The sequence below is a fragment of the Hippocampus comes genome, unplaced genomic scaffold (genome assembly GCF_001891065.2).
Source record: "Hippocampus comes isolate QL1 unplaced genomic scaffold, H_comes_QL1_v1.1 scaffold45, whole genome shotgun sequence".
In the NCBI taxonomy this organism is placed as follows: Eukaryota; Metazoa; Chordata; class Actinopteri; order Syngnathiformes; family Syngnathidae; genus Hippocampus; species Hippocampus comes.
In genome coordinates, this window is record NW_017805783.1 from 998,116 (window position 1) to 1,016,226 (window position 18,111).

Here is an 18,111-nt window from a genome sequence, read left to right on the forward strand (position 1 = left end):
CACACACACACACACACACAGTGCAAACCTAAAACATGACCACTCTGCTCTTTAATCACACCCACCAAGCATTTCCATTATGAAGAATCCTGGAATGCTTGGAGCATCAATTTAGAATAATTCCCTCCATTAAAAAGACATGATTTATTGTTTAAAAAAAAATGGAAAATAGGTTTTAAAATGAATCAGTAGAGCAATTATAACACAATCATGAATATTTGTTAAAATGAGACAGATTTACCATTTTATGAACCCATATTACATGAAATACACTTGGGAAAATATTTTCATAGACCATTTATTTAAAAATAATTTAAAATACTGTTTTATTTTTACTGTGTCTCATCAAATAACTGACCTAATTTCAAAACCACAAAACTCAAAAAGTAACATCAACCATCGAAAATTAAATCTTATGAAATAATTGGTCAATTATAAAATAAAATTTCTAATTTCAAGGTTAACCATTTTACAAAATTCAATACCAAAACAATTGTTTTATTAAATTAGTTGATTCAATTAATTTAAAACTGTTATTTTTATTCATTTCGTTAATTCAATAGTTGCTGTTTTTTGGTAATAAAAAGTGGCCATTAAAACAAACATTTTATTACATAATTTTATAATGTAGCAGAAATTACTCAAATAACTTATTTACATTAGTTTTGGTTTGTTACTACAATTAATGTTTGCCCAGCCCTCTTTTCGGCTCTTCATCGTATATGTAACTAATTGCTCTTGGAATGCGGGGAAGCAAGCAAACTAAAATTTGAACTGGTAACCTCTTGAGTGTGAAGCAGTCTTGTGATCCATGAGCCAGTTTCAGTATTGCTGTTTGAAATTCATTTGTCAATTTAGCCTATTTTTCTGACCAGGGTGCCATCTCCATGTTCACGTGACATGTGACATTGTTAAATAGGCACGGACATGGATGTCCTTTATCATGGGCTCCTGTGATTGGATGGCGACCAATCCAGGGTGTACCCAACCCGTTGCTTAAAGTCATCAGGGAGATGCTCTGGTGATAAGGGCGAGCGGTATTGAAAACGAATGGCTTATGGTGGGCTCCGTTTTTTTCACGCCGATGTCGATTTGTCGTTCTGTGATGTTTTCTTGTAAGCAAGGGTGCCCAACCAGTTGATCACGGTCCACTGGCAGCCCACAAATTGGTCCCAAGCCGATCTCGGGAGTCAAGGGGGAAATTGATTAAAAAAAAAAAAGTGTGTTTGTGTGTGTGTGTGTGTGTGTGTGTGTGTGTGTGTGTGTGTGTGTGTGCGTGCGCGCGCGCGCATGCGTGCACCTGCGGTAGCGGGTCGTGGGAGGTCGGTTGCTTGAAAAGTCGATCTTCGGTCAAAAAAGGTTGTGCACCCCCGATGTCGAGACTGTCTCCACTAAAGAAAAAAATCAGTGGTTCACACAATGCGTTTAAGCAGATGGTTATGTGTTGATGAGAGAAACACAATTCTCCGAAAAGTGAATGAGAAATATTTGGAATAGTTGGAAGTGTTTGCTAAGTGAAACCAATGCGGTTAGTGGGTACTGAAAGGAAATTGTCACACAGAGCACAATCGGCCCACCAAAAACACCAAGTAGACACACAGGCAGTAGAAAACAAAACTCAATGGTACGCCTGTGTCATACTCACAATTACCCGCTTGGTTACTCATCACACAAAACAGTCCGGAAACAAGTTTTGAACATTATATAAATGATTTCAATTGGAAAATGACGCAAACATTCCCCCAGTGTTGGAAAAAACAAAAACACACGTGAATCAAATGTCATGGAGTGCTCGGAAACAGATGACAAGAGTGACTGGCATTTATTCTTTGAACATTTCACATGTTCATTGTGTTGTAACATACATGCCCATCAACAACAGTGTATTTTTTTAAATTTTTTTAATAAGGCACTCTCAAAGAGTCATCATGAATGGCTTTATCAATGTAAAGAGAGCAGACAGAAACCAGAATTCCATCAGGAGGATGCTACCATTGTCATTCTCGACCACTAACATGACATCACACCGTGAACATAGCATACGCAAACTACTATTTAAAGAAAGAGGACGCAAAAAAAGAAAATGGAAAAAAAAACAATGCAAGATGATTGTAGCGCAAATTATAGACATTCAATTTTGAGCCTGTGTGCTTTGTGGTTTCATCATTCACGACCACGCCGATGATCTCTCTTTTATTCGCCAGCAAGCATGCACACAGGTGTGGCCCCGGAGCACTTTGACGTCAGTGCCCAAGATGACTCAAGAAAGTCAACAAGCAGCTTTTGTTAGCAGAGCAAGAAGTCATGGCCTAGCCAAAGCAGTCAGCTTCTTCAAATACAACTGGCTTCAACAAACGCAAGAACACTGGTCAGCATTGTTTTTTTAAATCCGATATAGAGGTGTACTTGTCCAAGTGATTTTTATAAATTTTTTGCACCGATTCTGAATCTTCCCTCATTTTTTCTCGAGCACATCCTGTTTTCATAATAATAATAATAAAAATAATGTAATTTAGTAATATTTATGAATGAAAGGTCAGATTCAGCAACAGAGGGAATTTCTTTATGAAACATCATATCTACAAATTACGATGGATGGTCAAATTTGTATAGTGCAAGCTTTTATAGGTCAAACTTCAAAACACAAAAATGAAAATGAAAATATCTCAAAAACATGATGTGCTTCAAAAAAAAAAAAAGTTAAGATTTTTTTTTGTTTTTTTTTTAAATCAGCGTCAAAAATACATTTTGGGACCGTTTAAAATTTGCTGTTGACCAATATAATCAATCTTGAAATGGAAAGAACATTTCTAAGAGTTGTTGACACGACACCGTTAATATCTTTTTCCTTTTGAACAAACGATGACTGGCGGCCAGCTGAGAGCGACTAAAATGATTGAGATCATTTGGATTTGTATTCAAATATGAAATGATTATGGGGCCACATACAACGTAGGTGGACTACAGTTCCTCTTGCCGCACCTCAGCAGTCCCTAAAATATACACAGCACTAAGAAAACACATTAAAAAAAAAAAAAAACCTGGTTTATAGCTGCAACATTTTTTTTAATTGAAAAGATATGGATTTTTTTTTCTTTATAAATATTCACTTCATCCAGACCTAATCAGCCTTGTTTTATATCATGTGTTTATATGTATATATAAATCCGTCTTTGGGTTTCTCCTTTCAAACAACCGGCTGAGATGACATCTCTGCATAGGTTTTGCACAAGCTGCATAAGCTAAACACGCTCACACGTACATCTGCACACATACGGACAAAGAGGAGCCATCACGGTAGCGCACATTCATCCACATCCCCGCGCGTCACCTCAACGGAAGCCCGACAGCTTAGTCAGAACTCAAAGTGCTCATGAAGTATTGAAGCAGAGAGGATGGAGGTAGACTTTGCCCCGTCCCCCCCCCTAAAAAAAATATAGTAGTGTCTACCAAGCATCTTTTTCAAGTCGGCGCATCATCTCATGAGATGAGCTGCAACATTTTTTTTGTCCTTCTCACACTCATGTAAACATTGGAAGAATTTGGTTACCTAGAAAAAATATTTCAAATAATTCGAGGAGTGTGTCTTTCTCATCGACACGTAAATGATGCATGCATCAGGGATGTGAAACTCGCAGGTTTATTCAAATGTCGGAGGTCAACATGAAGGCTTCCCTTCCAGCTCTGGCAATGATTACCTCCGCCAGGGAAGCACTGTTCTAGCTTCAGCGTATTTGTCTTGACACAAATCTTGAGCCTTCATGGCAAGTCTTTGCTGGACTTTTGTCAGTGTGAATTTCTTTTGTGAGCACATTCGGTTAAGCGAGAACAGAAAATGACAATGTGCAAGAGTGCGAATGAGAAAAATCATTTGTGGAGCTCCCCATGGCGGTGATTCTCAACCAGGGTGTCGTGAGAGATTATCGGGTGTACCGCGGGAAATTACCCAATTTCATTTTCACAAAAATGATCATTGACTAGAAATAGCTGTTCTTTTTTTCACTGATGCCAGTGATGTATAGTGATAGGCAGAGAATTAATTTCTCTGCCACCACATGGCCGAAGGTACACGTAAACCAGGAATGGGCAACTGTCGGCCCACGCCAACACCCGGCGTGGCCCTCGATTAATTTTTTTGAAAATGAAAATGGAGTTGAGCAGTTTTAAGTTGGAATAAGAATATTCACCACTGGATGGCAGAAGTCACTCAAAAGTGCCTCCCACACCAAGACTGTGCTTCTTCAATAGAGAAGAAGAGCAAGCAGTTCTGGCCAGGACCAAATTAGCTCAAGGCAATGATGTCTTTTGGGTAAAATAGGAATCAGATTTACATACCTGTCAACTTTTCGGAGCGCCAACCTGTATAAACTACCAAAAAAATCCTTATAAAGAGCAAAAAATCCTTATAACATACCAAAGCATTTTATATGTCAAAATAACGGCAGAAAAAAAACCACGAAATATGAATGAAATATTTGTTTCCTTGTAGAATTTGCTTGTACACTACCGAAGTATGCAATGAATACTCTGCTGTTTTCAACTAAGAACCACGTGATTTACTGGAAAGTTACCGGAAATGAAAGCATTCGAGTAGACTAGCACCATTCTGGGCAAAAGCAAACGGAACTACCTGTTAGGGGGGGAAAAAAAAAAAAAAAAAACGGAAATTTTCAGAATCCGTATGATTTGTGCATACCTGTCAACTTTTCGGAGCGCCAACCTGTATAAACTACCAAAAAAATCCTTATAAAGAGCAAAAAATCCTTATAACATACCAAAGCATTTTATATGTCAAAATAACGGCAGAAAAAAAACCACGAAATATGAATGAAATATTTGTTTCCTTGTAGAATTTGCTTGTACACTACCGAAGTATGCAATGAATACTCTGCTGTTTTCAACTAAGAACCACGTGATTTACTGGAAAGTTACCGGAAATGAAAGCATTCGAGTAGAGTAGCACCATTCTGGGCAAAAGCAAACGGAACTACCTGTTAGGGGGGGAAAAAAAAAAAAAAAAACGGAAATTTTCAGAATCCGTATGATTTGTGCGATATGGGCATATACGTAAGATTCACCACAAAATCGTTATGAACTATGGCTAAACCGTATGAGTTGACAGGTATGGATTTATATGTTTGAAAGAATTTAAATGCAAACCCGTCCAACGAGTTTACTTAGAGACGTTATCAGCCATGAAAGATTGCGACCCAAGTTGCCACTGCAATACTGAGCTCAAAAGTACACACGCAGCAATTTTGTTACCCCACAAGAACCGTTGACAGTTCGTTGGAAGTGCATGAGGAGTTACTCAATGTGTGTACTCTAAATTGATGGATATAGACATCCAGCGCTTAATGGCGTTACAAATGCATATGGTGGCTTTTTTTGACATGTGGCTGTTGTGACGGGTGGCGCACCTGCGATGCAAAAGGGTTGATTGGGGACAACTTTGACTTCCTCTGACTGCACTGTGTTTACACTGGTGATTGAGCTTGCCCGTTCATTTGGAGAGACATGCACCTTGTAATACAATGACACAAAATGAGTTCTCGCACGTCATGTTGGTTTGCCGGTCAATGGTTTTGTGCCATCTATGAATGGACATTTTTATGCAAGAAGGGGGAAAAAAAATTGTTGTTTGTGTTTCAAGCCTTTGTAGTTGAGAAGGGGTTCTTTTAAATGCATTTGAGCTTTCAAATATCAATAAAACACAGACATATACAAAAACTTTGTTCTGATTCAAAATGGCATTTTTGCGTGGTCCTTCCTATGTGGTCCCCCAGTAACATGATGAACAATTGTGCCCCCCACACCCCCCCACCATCTAAGTTGCCCATCCCTGACTTCAACTGTGTGTCCACCTGTTGGCATTCATACAGTATCAGGATGGTTTTGTGTCCAATTAAGCAGGCCTGACTTCACGCTCAGCAAGTAAACTGAGATGAGGTCATCATGACATTATACCTGTACAGTGAACCCCCACGTCTGACGCGAATATCTGTGAAGTCATTGATGGCCACCCCAAAATGTTTGTCATTGCCTTGATATACCCCAAGAGATAACTTCATTTTTATTAGAAAAGGCGAGCCTGAAAATGAAGTGGCTCTCCTCACTTCAGTGTACTTGCTTGGCTCCAAAATGCCACAAGATGGCGCCAAAGCAATTTCTTTCTTTCTTTCTGTTTTTCTTTCTTTCTTTCTACACAAGACATGGTGTTGGAATAAATGTAATTCTGCAAGAAAGACAACTATGCCTGCCTCCTGAGTCTTCCTGTTCCTGATGTGTTCTTAGCATCAGATTACCAGCATTAACCTAACACATGGCTTTCACTTTCCAGCAAATACCAGGATAGTTTCCTCCCCAAAAATCCCCGAATAGGTGAATTTGTGATTGCCGAACCGCAAATACGCCGGGGTCACGGTATCTACTTTTGGTATATTTTTTTCTTGGTGGCATGTTGTGATATTTTTCGGGTGTATTTTGACATCTCCCAAAGAAACGAATAAACTCCGAAAGCAATCAAGTAAGAGTCGAGTGCTATTACGCGAGCATCACCTTGGTCCAGCTGCTGCGCTACGCCAAAAGTTTTGTGTCCTACGCCTGACTCGAGGCTGGGATGCAAAAAGTGAGCATTGGTGCAGCATTAAGTTTCTAACAGGCTTGGCAGTGGGAAGAAGTGATGGCTCAGAGGCACTACAAGGAAAGCTTCCTCAGTAGAAGTAAACGTTTGGACCCTGATCATGTCCTACGAGTTGCCTTTTAGCAGAAGATCTACTGTATGTGGTATTGTGAGCCAATCCGAATTGGACAAGGAGCACTGGGAAAGATAAAGTGCAAAGTACAAGCCGAGCCCCCCGAACCTCAGTTTACGCCAAACCATTTCAACATTTAGTCCATATCCTCTTGAGGACCATGTACTCATATGGTCTTTGTCTTCACTAGTGGGACAACTTTGGCATACTAGTCGGTCAACAAATGCTTGTGGTATGACAAAACTCCACACTGGTTAACAACTGCGTGCCGCATGTCACTACTGAATTGTGACAGTATCAAATTTGACTCGGGACCGCCTAGCGTGTCACGAATAGCACTAGTGGTACGCATCTACAACTAGTGCACATTTATGCCTCATTTGTGATATGCGGTATACGGTTGCGGAAGGCAGCAGTGGGGAGAAAAAAACAAAACGCTACTCGTATGCCACAGTACATGGACATCAAAGACATGGAATAAATGCTCAAATATCTTTCGATGTGTGTGTGTGTGTGTGTGTGTGTGTGTGTGTGTGTGTGTGTGTGTGTGTGTGTGTGTGTGTGTGTGTGTGTGTGTTTCGTTGCCCGTCTTTGGCTACGCCGTGTCCACCTATGCTGTGCTGTCGCCCTTTTTCTCCACACTTTCAGGCATCGCGTCCGTCTCCTGTGCTCAGTTCTTTTTGAAAAAAGAGAAAAGTTTTCGGTCCCGGTCGGACAGGCGTAGCGCTCGTCTGGAGGACTGAGCGCCGAGAGCCCTGGACGACCTGGATGCGCAGGATGGGGTGGAGCGCCACTCGTCCTGGTGCTTGTCCATTAACTGCTGGTCAATCACTCTGTGCATGTCGTCCTGCGGTGAGGCACAGAAAGCTCTCATCACTGTCCTGAGTTCAACTTTTCTTTCTGTACATTACTGTACTCCCAAACAGTGACCTTGACAGGTCAATTTCATTTGACCTTCTCTAAACATTTGCATGCACATGTCCAACTGTTTCATCATAAGGAGCAGGAAGGCACAATTCACAAATGGCCAACCAATACTTTTCCGAGTCCAATTAGAATTAAAGAATTAAATCGAGACGTTAGTCTTAATTTTTTTCCATGTACTGTATTTACCACACTGTAAAGCGCTTCGGAGTATAAGGCACACCTTCAACGAATGGCCAATTTGAAAACTGTTTTCATATATAGGGCGCAGATGCATAGAATAGAAGCTACAAAATGGCTGCAGTTATGTTATGCCTCCACTAGATGGAGCTACGCTAAAGTGACTACAATACAATATAGCTTTGTTTATATAGCGCTTTCACAACCGCTGCAGCTGTAATAAAGCGCTTTGTAGAACATTTAAAATACTGCATCCAAGAAATCAGAATACTGATCCATATACAGAGCGCATTGGATAATAGGTCTTGTTTTGAGAAAATGGAATGCTCTCAAAATTAAACAACACTTCAAGTGACCCCGTGTTGGCTCTTCTACCTGCTGTTCTTTACCTTGCTCGTAGCCCACATTGTTACATATTGTCTCATTTAGAGCAGCTGTCCCCAATCTTTTTTGCCCCACGGACCGGTTTAATGTCAGACAATATTTTCAGGGACCAGCCTTTAAAGTGTGACGCATAAATACAACAATATAACCTGCATGAAAACAGTGGTGTTTTCGAAACATAATAATAAACCCGAATCACGACACAAGGAACATCCTATCTGGCCGCAACACTCTCTGGTCAATATGGTAACGTTTAAACGTGCCTTTAAAATAAGATACGCCGCAAATGCCAAGTGCATGAAAAACCATTGCCACATATTATGCAGGGTAGGCTTGGTGCGTGGGAATCTTCCGTTGAGATAAATCAGTATCTTAAGTAGGACTCCTGATACTGTCTATTAAATGTAGCTTTCTTATTCTTGAAAGTCCATAGGCTCCTCTTCTGTCTCCTGGCTGAGCCTTTTCCCTTTCCCAAAGAAACTTTTCAAAGACGTTTGTTTTCTTGCTCAGTTTGCAGGCTCCTGGGTTTCATTTTAGCGGTAACCTATCACGTGACCGAGAAGTGCACCTTAACCTGCGTCAAGAGTGACAAACTGTAAACGGATGTAAAAGGGGATCCGGTAATTTTCTAAATAAAACATCTTTCAGATTCCGAAATAAATAAAACGTAAGTAAGGTAAGTTACTTATTCTTTCTTTGCGGTCCGGTGCCAAATGACCCACGGACCGGTGCTGGTCCGTGGCCCGGGGGTTGGGGACCGCTGATTTAGAACTCCGAATTTGCCTATCTTGAAAAAGGTGTACCGTATTTTCACGACCATTCGGCGCACCGTATTGTTGGGCGCAGTCTCAGTAACGGGTGCTATTTCTGTATTTGACACACACAAAACGCACTGTATTATTGGGCGCAGCCAGGCATGGTAAAACATATGCCCACTTAAACACACGGCATGCATGCACGCACGCTAAAAACACGTTAGCTTGAAGCATTCGGGAGCATGCATTCACGCTAAAACATACCAGGTATGTTAGCTTAAAGCATACGGTAGCAGCTAAGACATACGGACACACGCTAAAAACACGTTTTTAAAAAGGCAACGGAAGCAAAACTGAGTTCGGTTGTACTTTATTTATCCATTTTACTATGTGCTCACGCGACTGGTACCTGCTAGGGGTGTGCCTTTAGCGTCCTCTTACGCGCCTACCCTTCACTGATTGGCGACTGGTACCTGCTAGGGGCGTGCCTTTAGCGTCCTCTTACACGCCCACCCTTCACTCATTGGCGACTGGTACCTGCTCGGGACGTGCCTTTAGCGCCCTCTTACACGCCCACCCTTCACTCATTGGCCGACTTCCGCATGCCTGTCGTCACTCGCGTCCACCTTTTCTCTATATAAACAGCGTGTCGGCCAGAGGTGCTCTTAGTCAGGCTTTGGAACTCGGCGCATACATAACACGCACCGCATTATAAGGCGTCCTGTCCATTTTGGAGAAAATTTAAGACTTTTAATGGCGCCTTATAGTTGTGAAAATACGGTACCTCGATTAGGGTGATCCAGTCCACTGTTGCTTTGAAAAAAAAACCCCAGCATAAAAGTAAAATGGATTACCTGATCTGGGATCGCAAAAATTGGGGTTTCTAGATGCGGATCATTTTGATCCAGGCTACATTTTTTGAACAGCTGGCTCCCAATGTGATAACCCCCTGTTGTCAAGGTTGCTGGTATACTAACAGTGGAGACAGGTGAACACAGAATGATGGGTGAGTCCTCGCTGACAGTCAATAGCTTCAGCTGAGATGTGCGTTTTTCCCATGGCGTGGAATGGCTCAGCGTGGCATGAAAGGGTTTGTGCAGAGTGGAATGATGGGACGGTGCAGGTCGGCTCACCTCTAAGGCAGGAGGGGTGTAGGGGGAGGGGTTGTACCACAGGGTGAGAGAGGGTGGTACGGAGGCTGAGAAAGGCCACTAGATCAGAAACCACAAGAGCCAAACTGTAAAGAGCCCTGAGGATGCAAACTGCGGGCAGGGAGAAGAGAGAGGAAAGAGCCGCTAGTTACAGGGGAGGACAGAGGGGGAAGGGACGAAACCAGTGTGACCACGGCCACGTCAAGAAAAAAAAAAGGTGTGCTTCTTAAGCAGGGTACACACATACGGGTACTAATAATTTCAGAATTTTCTCTCCTGGTCAAAGTCAGCAAAGCCTTTTATTTTGTCTTCTACTAGTATTCTACTCTTTGTTTTTCCTTGTATTTTTCGGCAACGACTGCCACTCGGAGTATTGGTTCTGTGACAGATGGCTCGTTTGTTGTGTGCAATTCTCGATGGTGATCTCATTATTTGTGCGGTGTTGCACATCTTGAGTAGACTACACGACACACAATCAAAGCAGTAAACACACACTGAGGGATTATTTTAATTGTGAGGTGTGGGTTCGCACACAAAAATCAACACGTGTGTACCCATCTTAAGTGAGTGATTTTCTGTGTGTTTCTCACCATATTTGTGCCACAGAGCGAGACAAGTGACGTGGTCTTAAAGGGAGGTGCGGAGGTGATGAAACAAGGTTTTAACTGAAACATCTCTATCGAGACAACTCACCTGCCAAGCCTCCAGCTGCTGTGACAGATTGAGCTTCTGCTGGATGGCATCCAGAAGCTGACTGTTTAGAGACATGATGTCTATTTTACACTTGGCCAGCTCCATCTCCACTGCCTTCTTCCTGGAAGACACACATACAACACACAGTGACAAGATGACAATGGTGTCCTACAAGCATGAACGCCTCACACAAAGAGAGAAAAGGGTTTTGACTAACTGTAGATACTTATTTTCTTGCAGGGTGACATACTGAAAATGTCACTAATTAATTAGTAATAATCAAGCCGCACATATTTAATGAATGAAGCCTTTCTTAAAGTACAAATAATAAGCATCAAATGATAAATAAAATCCCAGTGGTGTCCCTACTTGGCTATGGCATCATCTCTGTCTTTAATGGCACTTTGAAGCTGCTCGCTGGGTTCTCGGACCTCTGCCATGGACCTCATCCGCTCAGACTCCTCTTGGAGGGAACACATTTCTACTGAGAGCAGCGCCATCTGTAGGTTTGATAGGGAAGTTACATGAACATCAGTGCAGTGGAGCTAACTCTAGTTTTATGGACAATGTTTTCATGATATTGTCACATAGTCTGTCAAATCCATGTGGCATGTACATGTCAATGTTTAAACACCCCAACCATTCACATGTGCACGTGCTTATGTACTGTACATGCTGTACAGCAGGGGTGTCAAACTCATTTCACATTGTGGGCCGCATACGGCCTCGGTAGATGTCAAGTGGGGCGGACCATTAAAATAATGCCATACTCTGCTATAAATAACCAAAATATCATGTCTTTCCTTTGTTTTGGTATAGTGAAGCATGAGAAAATTCGGAAAATGTTGAAATTTAATGAACATATCTTTTACAAAACTTTTCGTGAAACACCTTGGATTTCATTAGACAAACGTGCAATTTACTTTGATCATTCACATATATGCATTGCAACTGATCCCACTGATTGTACAAAGGCACAACATTTTAACAATTGGCATTGAAAAATATAGTAATGCATTTTAAGATTTAACGAAATTTACAAAGAAAGGAATTTTTAAACCATTTACACATGTGCATATAAAATCTAAATTTAATCCCTGCCAACATTTTACAAACTAAAGAGAAAACAGTGTGCCCCTAGCGGATAATCCATGAATTTCATTTTACAGGTATTAAAAATATTCATTGTTTTTTATGCTTTTTTTTTTCACTTTTAAATTATCCTGCGGGCCTGACAGGCATATGTAGTGGGCTCACAAAAAGTCTCTTACAATACTGAATGTAAATCAGGTTTGTTCCAGAGGAGGTACTCAGTATTGTCCAAGTTTTTAATCACACGATATTTGTGTGTTTCAGGTGCCCTGCTGATGAAATGAATAAACCCTTTAAAATGATTCGTCCTCCAGAAAGGGCACAATGTGTATCGAGGTTTATTGAAACAAAAATGTGTTACGCAGACTGACTTGACACTGCAGCATTGTGGTAGAAGATGTCGAAAGTAACGTCTGTTAATTTGTGCATGGTGAAAGATATTTAAGGAGTTAGAGACAGTGTTGTATAAGCAAAAATAAATATCTACTCTTTAATTTACAATAATTTCACTGATTTGTATATTTGTTTGTTTTGTAATAAGTCTGTAAAACTCTGAAGAGACTATAGATAATTGCGCACGTGTACAAGACTGTACACACCTTTCAATGAATGTGCACATGTATATTGCTAGCTTTATCCATTCTAAAATGAGCGTTTATGAAATGATCATGAAATGTTCATGAAGCATCGTCTTCATGCTCATTTGTTAATTTGCCAGCTACTTGGTGGTTTTGCATATCTTACAGGCAATTTTTTAGATTTTTTTTTTAATTGCCTTTATTGTCATTACACGTTCGTGCAACGAGATTTCAATTGGTGCCATTATGATTCCACTACAATTCCTTCATACCATATCTGGAACGAACTTTATAAAATCCTTATGAGCTATTTCAAAATGTGAAAAATGTAATTCAATCAACATGTTTGCACAGTATTGTACATAATTGTGCACAAGTAATGGAACTGACTTTCAACACGTACCTGATTGTGCATCCGTAGCAACTCCTCTTTACTGTTGTGCGTCTTGTCCTGCTCAGCTGCGTACAGCTCTTTGACTTCTCTCAGCTCTTCTCCCATCTTCTTTACTTGTTCCTCCAGAGCTTCCTCGTCACTGCGTCGAGAACCCTTTCGACAGTAAACACATGAAAGAAATTATGCGGTCATATATTATAATGTACCCTACAAGGCTAATTACTGGACTTTAACAATGCCAAGATTGAGGATCCAAAGTGGATCTTTCTATTGGGTCACAAATTGGAAGAATATGATGCTACAATCCATTTTAAACATTGTCTATCAGAAAGAGAAAAAAAATCTTAGGAAACGCTTTTGTTGTTGCTGTGAATGAAGTCTGTCATGGCCCATATGAATAATTTCGAGAATGCAGTAATCCCTCATTCATCGCGGGGGTTACGTTCCAAAAAGAACCTGTGATAAGTGAAATCTGTGAAATAGTCATCTTTATTTTTTACAATTTTTACATTTACAATCCTGTCCTGAATGAAACCAAAGATGAAACCTTTTTTCAAGCCCAAGCATTAAAAAAAAAAAGAAAAAAGAAAAATCTAAACATTTTCTTACAAACAACTGACAGTTTTTAGAAATACTGTACAGAAGGTTTCGACGACATTGTGTGTTTATGTCATGGAAAAATTTGGCAAGCTGTACAAGGCGAGGCGACTGAGACTGTTGACATTAGCCGACAGTCCCTTAGCCAATCGGGATGCAGAACACCGTCCAGTGTAAAAAGAAAAAAATAAATCTTCACAAAAAAAAAAATAATAATTCCGTGAAACAGTGAAGCCGTGAAAGATGAACCATGTTATAGCGAAGGATTACTGTATGTCAATATTTCTAAGATGTAAAGCACAATGTGTCAAAAAAGTACAAATGTAGTACAGTGAAGGATACAACAACTTAAGTTGCCAACAGTACAACAATGTGCCCCCCCCCCCCAAACTTTACGATCCATTTATCCACATGAAGTTCGCTTGCAAATTGGAGCTGACTTTCAGTTGACTTTCGACAAGAAGCAAAATCTACTCCCCCCCATATACTGTATGAAATTGGAAAACTATTGGTAAACTCTCCGTTGGTACCGTTGACTCGTTGCCATCAAGCAGGTTCTGTGTTAGTCTGCGGAGTTCTAGCAGGCTAGCATGAAGGCTCCCAGTGGGCACATCCTTGGCGGACGACGTCTCCGAGGACTCGTCCATGGAAGAGTCCGTGGACAGCGCAGAGTCTGTGACATCATTCCCTCGGAGATGGGAGCACAGCGAGCGCACGTCACAATAGGCTTCCCACAGCTGAAGACGCAGCTACGGATGGAGATACAAATAGCCAAAAGAAGAATTTGACGGCGTGCGTGGCTTGTGGCTGACATCCGGGGGTCGGTTTACCTGCTCTCTCTCCTGCTCCTGCTCCTCTTGCTCCATGCTTTGCTCGATCTCACACATCAGGCTGGACTGGTGGGGGGTGAGGCTCTGCAGGCTGGTCTCCTCCGTCAGCTCCTCGAGTCGAGCTGTTAGGTGCCTGTAGGACATCTGAACTTCCTGAAGCTCCACCTGATTCTGCCGCAACTGAACATAACATAACCACAAATAGGCATTAAAAGCTTTGAGAAAAAGGATCTCTCCTAACCCTCCGCAGACACTATTCTGCCCCCTAGTCTGCTTCCATCCATTGTCTATTGCACTGGTTAGGTGCGTATGTGGACAAAAGACCACCCAATAAATCCAAATGGCATGTTTCCCATCAGTTGCGATGGAAATAAACTATCAGAGAGTAAAACCATGGCATATCGCAATTAATTTAAATAGAGTGACAGAAGTCTTGCAAGATTTACTGCTGTTCAACATGACATCAAATTTTTGATGACTGAGAAGCAGTTTTCTTTCTTTCTTTCTGTAAATCATTCCAAACATGTCGCCAGCCACTTAAACAAAAAAGTATAACCAACATAGGTGCGCACAATTTTTGCGACCTTTCGAAGGTTCCAATGTATGAACACAAAGTCTCAAGTTTTGTACCTGCAGGTCCTTCTCGTGGCACTGCGTCTCCAGCACCAGCGTCCTGTCTCTGAGGTCTTCCACAGTATTCTTGAGCACTTCGTTCTCCTCCAGCATGGCATGCACCCGCCGCTCCAGCTCCATCTTCCTCTCCGACAGCATCTTAATCTAACATGTGCGGCATCAGTGATTAGAAATGACACCCCGTTAAAAAGGATTATGGGTACAAGATGAGGACTGTCTTGATTTTCTGGTCAGCGGCAGACAAAAAGGGAAGTCCATAGACTTGATTAAAGACTAAAAAAAAGGATTATGGGTACAAGATGAGGACTGTCTTGATTTTCTGGTCAGCGGCAGACAAAAAGGGAAGTCCATAGACTTGATTAAAGACTAAATATTGCGCTGTGCCTTCTCCAGCCAAACTGGGCTCTTACACGAGATTAAAAAGTACTCCCACTGGTCTGAAGAATGCCTGTTGCCTAGCACAGGCGTAGGCGGTAGTAGCCACCCTCGTCTTAGGAATGTCTTGGTGATACGGTAGCGCCTACACAAAGCTTAATATCAGCTTAGTCAGCAAGGGATGACCTTCAACTTCCCCTCAACATATTCTTCACAGTGGGACTTGGATTGTTTTTTTTTTTTTGCCGGAGTAGAGACACACATTAAATGAACAACACAAAGCGATCATTTTATGCCCTCTGGATTTGACCTACATCTGATAACCTACTTTACACTACACTGCAGCAACTTGCACATCAATACACGCAATGTTCTGGACATTTAAGCCCACAGTCGTCTTTTTTCTCACACTAATCAAACGGCAGGAGTCAGCATCGGCATGTGAAAACAAAGTCTATGAAAAGTGGAAGCACCCAGACATTGCAGCACCTGAGCTAAAAATAGAACACACTCTTTCTCCCAATTATAGTGCAGTCAGGGTATTTTCCCTGCTGTCACATAACAGACAGACAGACAAAGAAAGAGAAAGAGAGAAAGGACAGAAAGAAAAAAGGAAGAAAGGGAAGACAAAGGAAATCTTTAAGTTACTACTTTTACTGTGATATCAACAATGGTTTATTGCGGCTGCAATCAAATATCAGCAGCCGCAGGGGTTGGCATCAAGATAAGAAACTGGTATTTCCATGACTGACGACACAACACATCTTATGTGCCTCTTTGTGGTTTTTGTTTTTTTATGCTTGGCCTCTGGAAGCAGGGGTTGGCATCAAGATAAGAAACTGGTATTTCATGCAACTCGGGTAGAAATTCATCTTTGGGTTTTTTTTCCCCCCTGTTGCATCATTTCAACTCTAATTCAAACCTTTCCATAACCCTTGTTTGTGTACTTTCAAGGAAGCTACATGCAGCATGCAGTAAGGCCAGACAACACCTGTTAACCACTCACTTCGAGTCCTTGCTGCTCCAATCAGGAAGGAGGGAAGAAGTTTGAGCAAAGTACAAAGAGAGAGAGCAAATGATGAGAATACCCGGACATTAGTTGTTGTCAACTTTTTTTTAAATGCAATAAAATGACATAAGTGACAGCCAATCTCTGACACAGTAAGAAAATGTGTTTCCGTTTGGTGACATTTTCTTCATTAAAATTACCTGAAACAAATTGTCATCCCCCAGTCCCTCACCAAAAAAAAAAATCTGGAACTTTACTTTGTGGTGTGTTCAATGACTCCAACAGCAAATTTGACTTATCTAATCAATGACATAGCAATCCAATCGTACTTATAAAACAGGCTCGCCATACTTGGTCAGAGCTACAAGTTAGAAAGTAGACTAGATGTATACATAGTGTTATAGGTGTGGTGGAATGGATGAGGTTCCACTTCTAAATTCAAAGTTGCTTGAGGAGGAACGTGGTATTTCAATTGTGAAACAGTCACCTTTCACGGTTTTCATGTTATTGTAGCAGAAATTACAAAAGTGAATAAAATGTTTTGTTAGCATAGATGGAGCGAGTACAACCGTGCCTAAGCATAATTTTGATCAAGCTTCTGCGCTGATAACGACTTACTTCAGCTTGTAGTGTTTCTAGTCGTGTCATGTGCTGGCTCGTAGATGTACTCTTCTCCCTGAAGTCGTCCCGTAATGAATGGACCTGAGTGGATAGCTGCCTCTCCACCTCTGCAGCCTGAACAGACGGAGACAAGGTTAGATTGGAGTGAGAGGAAAAACTAGCAAGAATTAAAATAATCACAGAGGCGGACGCAGGCACGCGGTGGGCATGTCCTCAGTGCACATAGTAGAGGAGGATCAACAACAACCTGAGTTGCTCACCTTGACGGGAAATTCAGCCGCGCTGTTTATACTGTGTGTCAATCCTCCCACCCAAACCTGTTCCTGTAAATGTGAAAACAACCATTCCTACCACAGCAATATTTCTCAAAATGTCATGGTCTTCTTCCAGAATCTCTCAATACAGTAGTTTCCTGCTTAAGTAGCTGCGCTATCAAATGCCAAAGCACCCTTGCACGCATCAGCAAACTTGATGGGATCAAGGCCCCATGACACCTGACTGTGCTTTATTAGCATAACCTTGTACTCAGGAAGCTGCCAATTATGCGATGATCACTGGCATACAGACGGCAGCAGCTTTAAAATCGCTCACTTAATACGGCTTCCAAAAAAATAAAAAATAAAATCCAAACAAGTACATGCAAGGTTAAGGTCTGAGTTGTACGCAAGAATACATTTTAATCAACAATACCTTAATTGGCCGGTATGGGAAATCTTAAAAGAAAAAAATATTCTGCATTTTATTTTCACAATTTAAAACAGTTGCTTTCTGTCTTGACAATGGCTGGGGGTGTGAGTCTATCTCCAGCTAATGCAATGTACTGCTTTCCTTACTGTGACCAACATGGGAAAAGCTGGGGATTTTTCCACATAGTGAGGGTGCATCAGTCTTAGCTTCTTTGTCGCTATACAGTAATCCCTCGTTTATCGCGGTTAATGGGGACCAAAACCACCCGAGATAAACGAAAATCCGCGAAATCCCAGGCTTGCAGCAGACTGTTTATGATTAGTCAGTTAAGGATGATTAGACAATTAAGGATGGAAGAGACTTGCTTTTGTTCTTATAAGTCTCCTATCTCTCTCTCTCTCTCTCTCTCTCTCTCTCTCTCACACACACACACACTCGCAGCATCGTAAACAA

General features: G+C 41.3%; 1 protein-coding gene and 1 long non-coding RNA gene across 4 annotated transcripts in view; one reads left to right on the forward strand and one right to left on the reverse strand.

The window, feature by feature from the left end:
• Nucleotides 1–18,038, forward strand: LOC109525036 (uncharacterized). The gene is made up of 4 exons (XR_002170070.1): nucleotides 1–20; nucleotides 1,030–1,037; nucleotides 8,289–8,295; nucleotides 17,955–18,038. It is a non-coding gene; the product is annotated as an uncharacterized LOC109525036 (long non-coding RNA).
• The window catches only part of bicdl1 (BICD family like cargo adaptor 1), a 22,408-nt gene continuing 11,618 nt past the window's right edge, over nucleotides 7,322–18,111 (reverse strand). The window contains exons 3-12 of one of the 3 annotated variants that reach the window (XR_002170069.1): nucleotides 16,969–17,085; nucleotides 16,348–16,359; nucleotides 14,964–15,110; nucleotides 14,334–14,513; nucleotides 14,034–14,252; nucleotides 12,916–13,059; nucleotides 11,212–11,342; nucleotides 10,843–10,963; nucleotides 10,132–10,260; nucleotides 7,519–7,602 (exon numbers count right to left, since the gene is read on the reverse strand). Coding sequence is in view for 2 of the 3 variants with exons in the window: in XM_019885261.1 (XP_019740820.1) it covers nucleotides 7,426–7,602; nucleotides 10,843–10,963; nucleotides 11,212–11,342; nucleotides 12,916–13,059; nucleotides 14,034–14,252; nucleotides 14,334–14,513; nucleotides 14,964–15,110; nucleotides 16,348–16,359; nucleotides 16,969–17,085 (1,248 nt within the window). In the remaining variant the exon portion in view is untranslated. Of the gene's footprint in view, nucleotides 7,603–10,131; nucleotides 10,261–10,842; nucleotides 10,964–11,211; nucleotides 11,343–12,915; nucleotides 13,060–14,033; nucleotides 14,253–14,333; nucleotides 14,514–14,963; nucleotides 15,111–16,347; nucleotides 16,360–16,968; nucleotides 17,086–18,111 lie in introns of all 3 variants that reach the window. The other 2 variants (XM_019885261.1, XM_019885262.1) reach the window with 2 other exon arrangements.